At 36.2% G+C, this 10,495-nt stretch overlaps 1 protein-coding gene across 1 annotated transcript; it reads right to left on the reverse strand.

Annotated features, from left to right (window-relative positions):
• Positions 1-1,421: 1,421 nt before the first annotated feature.
• On the reverse strand, positions 1,422-8,904 carry LOC103782199 (A-kinase anchor protein 6-like; the record flags this gene model as incomplete). Its single annotated transcript, XM_008949952.1, has 2 exons — positions 1,422-3,203; positions 8,653-8,904. Coding segments are annotated over 2 exons (2,034 nt in total), but the record flags the coding sequence as incomplete, so codon positions are not given.
• Positions 8,905-10,495: the final 1,591 nt, after the last annotated feature.

Raw genomic sequence — 10,495 nt, forward strand, 5'->3', positions numbered from 1 at the left:
TCTGGAAGATGAACCCCAGCCATCAGGATGGATGAAAACAAATTGGATCATTAAGTACTGCCCTTTAGAGCTCTTTCAAGGCTGCCAGCTGCTGCTCCCTCCTTTGTGTAAGAAGAAAATATCTTTCTGTACTTTCTACACTAACTTTATACTCAAACATCTTTAGCTCAGCTACTTTTCTGCAAGTCTACTTCCAGCATCTTCAAAAGTTATAGAATCACGCATTGTGAGATGCATTCACTGAAATAATAAAACTAAATCCTTTTTTCTTAGTTCTTATGGACCTCAATTACACAGAAGATAAGACAGCTACCAGATTTAGTATTTAGATGCCAAAATCACCCTTTAATGTCATTCATGTAAAATCATACTCTTTTATGTCATTAACTTTAAAGGATTTTGAAATTTAGTAGAAATAGAGCTTTCTTTTTTGACAGCCATTTTACCAAACTGTATTGAGGATGGAAATGAAATGTTCTGAATAGAAGAGTTCCTGTACAATGGCCAGGAAGACAAATCCATCAGAAAATTGAACCAAAAATTTACTAGGTAAGCTAATAATTATATTATCGAGAAGACTAGGTTCTTACTTGATTGTTCATTCAAATTCACCTCCCTTTCCAAAGTTTATCTTTTTTCTCAAAAAGATCTCGTAGGGTTAACTACGGCAAATGCTTCCACTTTATAAAGAAGAGTTACTTCTGAATTGATGCCAGAAGCCAAGAAAGAAATCCTATCTCATCTAAAGTTTAATGGGATAGTGTGTTCCCATTATTGCTCTATCAATATTGCACTATTAAATTGCCATTGTTTAGGAAGGATTATTTAAGTTAGGAAAAAAAAAAAAAAAGAAACAGAAAAAAGAAGGAAGATGTTATGTTTAATTCCACCAATACTGATGGGAAAATAATCACTGCAAGGGAAAAGAATTGATTTAAGTGAAATGTGGTTATTATACATCGTATGACAGGAATAAAGAAAATGATTTCTCTCTTCTTGGACTAAAACAATTCTTTTTTTTTTTTTTTAAAGAAAATGGTCAGATGTTGTTAAGTATAATTTCATTCAAGTACAAAAATCCCTAATTTTCCAATGTTTATTTTTCACTTCATCCAAAAAATTAATTTGCCAGGTACATGATCTTGCTAAAGAGAAGCTCTATGTATAGAATAATGTTTTTCCAAGTTTAAAGGCATTGGTGTAAGTAAAATAAGGTAGACAAATTCTGTATAGTCAAAGTTAACTGCAGTCCATTATAATTGCAATGATCACTGCTCTTCTCTACTTCTAGCAGTCACTAGATGAGAGTATGTTCATTATTAAAAGAATACAAGAAAGCAACCCCACCTCTACCCACAGTTTGATCTCCATATACAGGCTTATCAAGAACACTATAGAAGAGCACAGGATTATTGCCTTACCTCAATTTTTTCCCATACGGTTTCATAATTCTCTTGATGTTGTATATCTTGCATCAGTTGATGAATTAAAGCTGATTTATTTGAGGCAGAAGTCTCAGTGTCACTGGGCTGAGGGACAGCAGTCCTTTCTGACTTTTCTTCAATGTATTTTTTAATGCCAGATACAGGCATACAAAGATCTTCATCAGAGAGAATATCACTGAGAGGCCCAGATTCAATACTGTCACCTAAGGAGGATACTATATCACTTGAAGAGCTTGGTGAAACTCTACCCATTTTTTTGTGCTTTTTTGTCTGATATGTCGGATAAGTTTCTGAATCTGAATTCATTTCTGACAACTCCCAGTCATCAATGTTTTGAATGATTTCTCTTCTGGGCTTTTGGGGCAGCAACTTTGTCAAATTTTCCAGTTTTAAAGCTAAGACTTCAGTCTGTTTGAGATGTGAAGGAAGTGCTAAATATTCATCAGATCCATACCAGACCTCACCATCTTTACTGTTTTTTTCAGTATAGCTTGGCATTGAGGAGAAGCTTTTATTATTCTTTTTTCTCAGTAGAAGAGGTGGTGAGTCAGTAAGCTCAGAATCAGCTGAGGAAGCACTGTTTTGGCTATGTGTTGGTGAACTAAAAGGCTCAGTTTTACCTTGTGATTGCCCACTTGGGTCTCTCTGGTTACAAGAATTTGATGATGCGGAAGAATCTGTTTCTGTCTCCTCCATAGACTGGGACTTACAAGAAGTGATTCCATTCTGTAGAGAACATCCTCTTTTTTCGACTTGTATTGCTGGAGCCATTTTACACATGCCTGCATCTGTTCTGCCAGCTTTCACTTTCTCCGAAGTGTCACGAGAATTCTTGTGCTTTAAATTTTCTTTACAGGTGTAGAAAGTAGACTTTGCTAGACTTATAGAACTGTCCTTGAAGTGATTGTTTATTGTGTACTCAAGATTTCTATCATCTATTGTATTTAAGCAATCATATGACTGACTAACTGCAGATGGACTGTTAGTGTAGGGTGACTGTAAAGCTAGGCAAAGCTTAGACCTGTCTGGTGGATCTAACAATGAGGGTGTACTTCTACTCATTTCATTTTTAACTATCTGAGAGATTTGCCTTTTTAAATCATTGGCTTCCATATAATCTTTAAACACATCATCTTTCAGAAATAGACCTCTTTTTGGCAACGTAGGCTGTGTAGGGGAATCTTCATTGTAGTTAAAGCAGTCTCTTATGGACCTTTTAGGAGTTGAGTTTTCACAGTGAGAATGTTTGTTATTTTCACCAGTGTGCTGTGGAAGATTGCTTTCTGGTTTCTTTAACGTGGATACTGTTTTGCTGTCAGTGGGTAAAACACCATCTTCAGAACAAGACTCTTTAGAAAGAGAGGAGTTTGCAGGAGGAGACAGAAGTGAGAGCTCATGTGATGCTTTCCCGTCTTTTTCTTCTCCATCTTCTGCTGAAAGAGGTACGTGGGTTTCTTTTTCATTTAATGCTTCATTACACTGGGAAGCAATGGAATCAGTTGCTACTGCAAGTAAACCCACACTTCTAATAATTCCTGGAAAGTCCTTATCCATCTCGCTGTAGTTCCAGGATTCAAATGATTTTGCTTTCCCTTGGCTGGAGGTCATATCCTCCAGAGTACCAAACAAATCCTCACTAGGGCTATAGTCAGACAGTTCAAATGCAGTAATACCACAATCCAGTGACAAGTAATTTTGAGAACATTTGATGGTTAGCTGACCAGAATCATCAACTTCGGTTAACGAGTCAAGACGGTCCTGAAATAGACAGAGTACATCTTTAGAATATTATTTGTCATATACGGCGTACATGAAGCAATGATCAGCTTCTGTGTTTCACTGCCTAACATCCGGGAAAGTTGCCTGTTTTTGCCTGTAGATGAACAAACCATTCTAAAGTATTTGGGAATTAAAAATGGCAGTAAACTGAAAAATGCTTAGTTTCTGTCTGATATAGAAAGTTACCTAAAAATCGCCACACATTTTCATACTGGATTTCTCTTTAAATTCTGCTCTGAGTTCTACTTACTTTATAGGGGAGACTCAGAAATTCCATGCAGCAGACTCTAGTGTTTTCTGTGTAAACTACCTCAAACAGAAGGGAGGGGATCTTGGCGACTGCTGAGTGTATCAGCCACCTTGCTAATCTTGTGTTCTTAGAACTCCTTGCTGCTATGCAATGTTTCTGTTGATTGTCAAAATGCTTTTTTCAAAGCATCATCTAATAATGAGACCTTTATTCCTTTACTCCATAAACACATTTATTATGTGTTTATGACACATAGGTTGTTAACTACATTTCACTCTTTTATAGCATTATCAACTGAGGGTTTATCTGATGGATATTTGAAACACAAATGAAGAACAGTTCAAGGAAAAGATACTATATTCAAGAATCCTAAACCTCCAGCCTGATGTGTCCCCTTGTCAGCATCTTCTCAATGGAAGTCCTTCAATCTCAGAAACACAGACACAGCCAGAGAAGACCATCTCAGGTGGCAAATGAGAGGTTTAAGATCAAATTCAAACTAATGTTTATAAATATTTTGGTGGCTTATGTGAAGAACACTAAAAAAATCTAACTACATTAAGATCCAAAGGCAGCTTGATAAAAACAATCACAGCAGCCTGATAAAGCAGCCTGATAAAAACAGTCACAGCAATGTATGTTTAGTCAACAGTTTGTAAGTATATTTTTAGTAGACAATTTAATGTTTTACCACCTAGGCAGGGCTCAACTATTTCCAGATCCTTGAACAGAATTTGAAATTTGAACATAGTATAAAATTAATCTGAAACAATTTCCGTTATTTACACTGCTGTGTGCATCTTAAATAACTCCAGGAAACTATCTAAAACAAGAGAAATTGGCAGAGCATATCAGCTGGACAAAAGAAACTGAGAAGCAGAATTTAAAATAAAAAAGCAAACATTAGCCCAAGTGCTTACAGAAACTACTTTTAAAACATCATAAAGGGCAGAAAATCATGTTTTAGGTTTCTAACCTTAGGTTCCTTAATTAATATACTGATCTTTCTTCCCAGGTTTGCTTCTCATAATAGAGTTTTTTTAAATAAAAGTCTTGAGTATTCACAACAGGTTCCTGTCTGAATTCTTCTCTGGAACAGCTTTTCTCACTACTCTGCCTAAATCCATGGTTTATGGACGTTAGGCATCACGCCTGAAGAAGGTGCAGTAACTCCACAGTCTCTTCATCTCACAATAAACCACTTGGATTTTGATCTCAACAAGAATAGTCTCAAAGATGGCTATTGTTTGCCTTATTCTATAAATATGTAATGTTTAAGCCCTGTACTCTGTCCACTCCACTTGCACTATTCAAAGTAAAAATACAAAAAATTCTCCAGCTAAAAGTGTTATTTATAGAGAAGACTGATTAGAAAGTTATTATTCAACCACAGTCTTGGATTCTGAAAATACCTTTTATTTAGCACATTCTGTCCAGATGTAGAACATATGCCACAAAGAGTACATTGTCAATAGTCCAGAATTAAACGGGGAAGTTTTTATAAAACTGTCAAATTTATATTTTGGATCTACATTTATTATCGAAAGCAATGACTAATCAATGATCAGTATCACAGCTGCATGTTCCCTCTAATCTCAGGAAGAGATTAGAAACTGTAAAGCCATATATAACTAAAAAACCTTTCCAAGGACCTAAGTGCCTTAATCTCTCCCGTATAATGAGTTCCATACGTTCATCTCTGAAAAATGTGTTTATTAACATGAATAGAATTTACAATTAGATGCATTAAACCATCTTGCCTGGTCATTTTCCAAGCATCCTCTTAAATGTGTGCTTCAGAGGAGCATTATTTAATGCCAATATTACCATGTTTTTATTGTGTTTTCTGTTTGTTAATGTTGGTGTTGCTTTGCTTTTTTTTTTTTTTTATTTCAGAAAAATATTACATTTAGCGATTTTCATGGCTACCAATAGGAATACCTTGGTTTATAAAAAATGTCCCTTTTCACATAGTAATGCTTCCCATAAAGCTCTGTAGGCTGTTTCCAATACCTTTTAAACTAGCACTACTCCGCTGTTTTTTTTTTAACTCTTTCAAATGAGATACTTTAATTTGTAAGGTATTTCTTTTGTGACTTCACCAACTGTTTCAGAACATCAGGATTCACTGTGTTTTAACATAGCCTTATACTGATCCTTTCCCTGTTTCCTGGGTTTATAAACTGTGAAATAAAACTCCCAGGTTAGATTCAGCTGGACAAAAATCAGGCTGCACAGAATTCTTTTCTCTTTCCTTCTTATGTATCTCTGGGTCATTCCTGAAGGAGAAACTGTCCTTCAATATCTTAACTCTTCAAACTTTTTTATTTAAAAAAGTATTTTCTTAATTTGGCATCTCCATCACGGCAGGCAGCTTGCCTCCCTGGTTTCTCTATTTGCTCCTAGCCATAAAACTTCTTGTGCTCTTTCATGTTGGCATCTTATTCAGAATGGTGTCACTGAAATAGCCAAAAGTGCAGTTACTGGCTGCCCAGTTAATGAGCTGGTTCCTAAGCAAGCCGACACAGACTGTGCTGGACACTTTTGTGTTTTGGTAGCTACTCCAGGGGTGTTACCCCCAATCGGTATGTTGGGACTAGCTTCTGCACATTTCTGTGCGCTACAGGGCAAATACAGCCCAGGCAGGACTGTGGTGCTGTGGTTGACTGTGCAGTCTGTGAACAGAGAGAGCAGTGAATATTAACCAGATGAGACTGTCTCACTGCACACAAAAGAAACCTTGGCACTCCTCCTCAGTTAACACTGGCAGCCAAAGCTGCTCGTCTCCACTATACAGAAGACAGCTGACTTAAGGAGGGAGCCAAACATTTTGTGAAATGATAGGTTCATGGACTACACAAAAGCAAAATATTTGCTGAACTGGTTCAGATCAAATTTCTGTCTAGCTCAGCATCCTGTCTCTGCACCAGTTCTAAACATTTTCTGCTAGCTGAGCTGTAAAACATGGCTATACATACATGGCCCTTCCACACACAATATTTCTACTCTTGCTCCCAGCTTCTACCCTGTGAGCAGCATAAGGACTTCCTCATCTGAAGGTTATAATCCCTTCTATCTTTGCTTAGTTTTCACATATATTTTTTTGTACTCCTTTCCACTTCTAAGTGTTCTGTGATAGTGAATTCCAAAATAGAAGTCTTTGTTGTATGTGAAAGTTTCCAGTTTCCTTCTATTCATTTCAAACCAGATAATTTTGCAGTCTTGGGAGAAAAAAAAACCAAGCTGTCATTCCTGTTTCATAATCCCCAAGGAGTATTTAAAATTAGGAGAATGATTCTCCAAGGAAATGTTATCTATATGAGCAAAGGTTTCTTGGTTTGCTTAAGCAGTCTCACTATTCACATATGCATGAAAAGCCCTAATAGATAGTATTTGTATCATGAGGCACTTACTAGTCCCACAATATAGTCCTGTCTGGAAAAGGACATGGGAGAAACACCAAACAAAGGTAGATAAGAGTAGATACAATTGCCTTTACATTACATTAGATTTATGAAAGTAGACCAAATAAAGCCACTACCATTGTACCAAATGAAAAGCATGAATACATACCCGAAGGTTAAAAACTACAAGGCAATTTCTGGGAACCTATCCAAGCATTAGAGCAGAAACTTAATATTGTGTTCCTGCTATTGCTAGCCATTAATTTTATCAAATATTATCTGGTTTGGTTGGGGTGGAAAAAAAGAATGTCAGGATAATTTGTCTTTTTTTTTATCATATAAGCCTATCTGGCAACTTTTTTTTCCCCCCACTGAAAAATAATCTATCCTTTCACAGTCCTCCTCTCTATTGGGGGGATGTTTTTTATAGCAGTTGTAATCAGATACAGATGGAATATTTCCTCTTTCTTAGTATATGAATCTGCCCTTTAGTTATGTCTTGAAATTACCACACTCATGTCATAAAATAATGACTTAACCCTAATTCACCACTCTGGATATTCAGACAAGCGTAGATTTCCTTTAGACTTGCCAGACAAGGTTTACCAGCAACAGCAAAGCAGAAACTGGATCTGAAGCACCAGGTATGTGTATACATCAGGAAGAGGGGGTGTGGAAGGTGGGCCTGGGCATATCTGAGCATTGATTTCAGGACCACCCACTCTGCTGTGCCAAAGACAAATACAAAGTCCAACAGGGAGCAGGGAAATATGCCCATTCTCTTTAAACTTGAGTGATCTGAAATGCAGGACTTCAAACTTCATCTGTAACACAGGCCTCAGAATCTCACTGGACTGATTTAGAAGTCTCTTTCCGTAGATGTATCTAGTCCTTACAAAAGCATTTTATCTTAATCTTACAGGACTTACAGTACATGAAGAGTCCTCTACATGTTAAGGTATCTTCTATTAACCATTCACTACTATAACTATTAAAAATGCACATCTTCTCTCAGTTGTAAAAATTAGGCCAGCAGTGTCCTTCAAAGTAAGTTAATTTAGTAATGTTGAAGTCAAAGGAAGAGGCATTTTACCTAAATGAATCCAGATTTATAAACCATTTACATGTGTATGCATTTAACAATATTAGAGAAAAAAATGTATGACTCATGAATCATTACTTCTCAGACAAAATGCGTGACTGTTTAGAAATATATTGCAGAGCTATCACTCAAAAAAATGAAAGTCCATTCCCTCTGCTATAAAACAATTTGAACCTAATCTGGAAAGTTTTGGAAAACATTGTGTTTTGCTTTAAAGCAATACTGACCTAGTCTGGAAGGTTTTGAAAACTGCGTAAGCGTCAGGCTTGTGTATGCAAGAAAGGAAATATCTAAACTTTTCATTGAAGAATTCGTAGCTCATAAAAATTGTGTTTTGAATTGGAAATGAACCTTACATTCGCAAGTGACTAGACCAAGGACTTTGGACTAGATGCACCTCTGTGTTTCTCACCCTTTGTGAAGAATATTTCAATCAGAATAAAACATTGCTAGCCACTAGCATGACAATTCTGAAAACTGACCTTAATGTACTTGCTTTAATTTGGCTCAGTGAGAACAGATATCAGCTGAAGACCCTTAAAACACAAAATTAGCAAAATATCTAGAAGACAAGCTGTCCTTATAATGGTCATCCTGCGAATTTTAAGTGCACGACAGGTGAGATGCTTAAAAAAACCACACTAAATTCCCCAAACAATTTAATTACTATACCTCCTTAGTCTCTTCAGAAAATGCTTGCAGAATATCAGTCTGCCTGGTGTAGTTTCCATTGGCGTCTTGCAGTCCCTGGAGAATACGCTCCCTCAGAACCAGAACAGAAACACGTAGCTGGTGCCAAAGTATTTGTACTGTGTGGATATCAACTATCACATTGACGGAGTAAGACAGAAGCTTCAGGGAAAACTCAGTCTCTAGTAGAGCATGAATTTGTTCAACGTGATCAGATATATCTTCACAAATATCCTGCAACGGAAAAATAAAATAAGTATTTAGCTACAGACCTGGTTTTTCCATGGATCAGGTTTGCTTTAATCTAGCTTTTATTAAATAGAGAATCTATTATTTCGAGGAGGAAAGATAATGTAAGTAATACATACAGAGGTGTTTTTTGGTTTTTTTGGGTTTTTTTTAATTTATAGCAATGCTACAGCAACTGAACCAGCAGCTGTCCTGCTTGGCAGGACTGGTGAGTAAGAGTAAAGGCAGCATACAATAAAGGATGGCACGAGAAGATCACACGAATCAGAAGCAGAAAACTAACACTGTACAGTGACATCCTAGACAACGGCAATAGGAATGAAAGTGATAAGACTGCCACAAGCAGTCTCCCTGCTTTTCCTCTCTCCCCCTCTCAGTTAAAATGTAAAGAATCTGATCTGTGCCATCATCAACAAAATTCTTTTGGACAGGATTATGTTTTAATCTAAGCTCTATAGCCAAGCAGGGCAAAAGTCCGAGATAAACTTTACGTGGGTAAACTATTTCTGAGATCCATTGCTGGTTGCTGTGGTGAGGGGGAGCTTACTTTTGCATAGTCTTGTTATGTGCTCAAAATTGAACATAAGATGGGTGGAGAAGTAAAAAGAGGGAAAGCAGACAAGATGTGAAAAATTATGATGAGAAAGCAGAAAAGAAAATACGTTGCCACGTTATGAAACTAAGGTTTTGATGGGATGGTATCCTCCAAATTTAACAATTAATGTTCCAGATTTCTAAAGTGTGCTACATACAGTATAAAATCTTTACCAACTAGTCTTAATTTTCTCTGTGGCAAGTTAAGTCACAAAACTAAAGAATGTTTAGGCATAAACTTTTGAGCAAAACCCACTGCTTTATAACAATTCTGTTTGAAAACTAATTGTAAACAGCATACTATGAACAAGTAAGGAAATTATTTATATATGAAAAAAAAAATCAGCAATGGATCCTAGAAGTTTTTTTCCTATCTGTGGCATGTATTTAAGTGACATAAGAGTATATCTTAAATCCAACATTTATTTCTTGTTTAAAAAAAAAAAAGAAATTAGTTTAATTCAAACCTCCACAGATGTCTTTTAGGTAAAGGATGTATACATAACATCAATAAAGCAATATAGTTTTGTTTCATTTGAAATTTGCTATTGAAACAATTCTATCAGACAATTATCATGAAACATTATCTCTTTGCTAATACTCTTGTGGTTTTGTACAGCAGTAGAATAACAAGAAAATCAGTAAAAATCAGGTTCTAAATTAATAATACAATACAGTAATTTTTAACAGTTCAGATTTGACATTGTCAATCTGAACACGAAGCCAAATTATTGAATATGTAATCATTTGTATGTAACAAATTAAACCAAAATCAAACCCCTAGATAATACTAAAGAATTTTGACACAGAAGGTAGCACAACATTGACCCTTGAGAAACTATTACATTTGAGTACTATCAACAGTTGCTCAGCTTAATAAAGCACTGACCACTAACTCAAGTCCCCTGCAGGAGTAGCTCTCATAAATGCCAGCGTTGGCATTTCAATGCACAGAGTTTTGGGGCTGCCTTGAGAGAGAAGC

Source organism: Merops nubicus, unplaced genomic scaffold (genome assembly GCF_000691845.1).
Source record: "Merops nubicus isolate BGI_N331 unplaced genomic scaffold, ASM69184v1 scaffold17811, whole genome shotgun sequence".
In the NCBI taxonomy this organism is placed as follows: domain Eukaryota; kingdom Metazoa; phylum Chordata; class Aves; order Coraciiformes; family Meropidae; genus Merops; species Merops nubicus.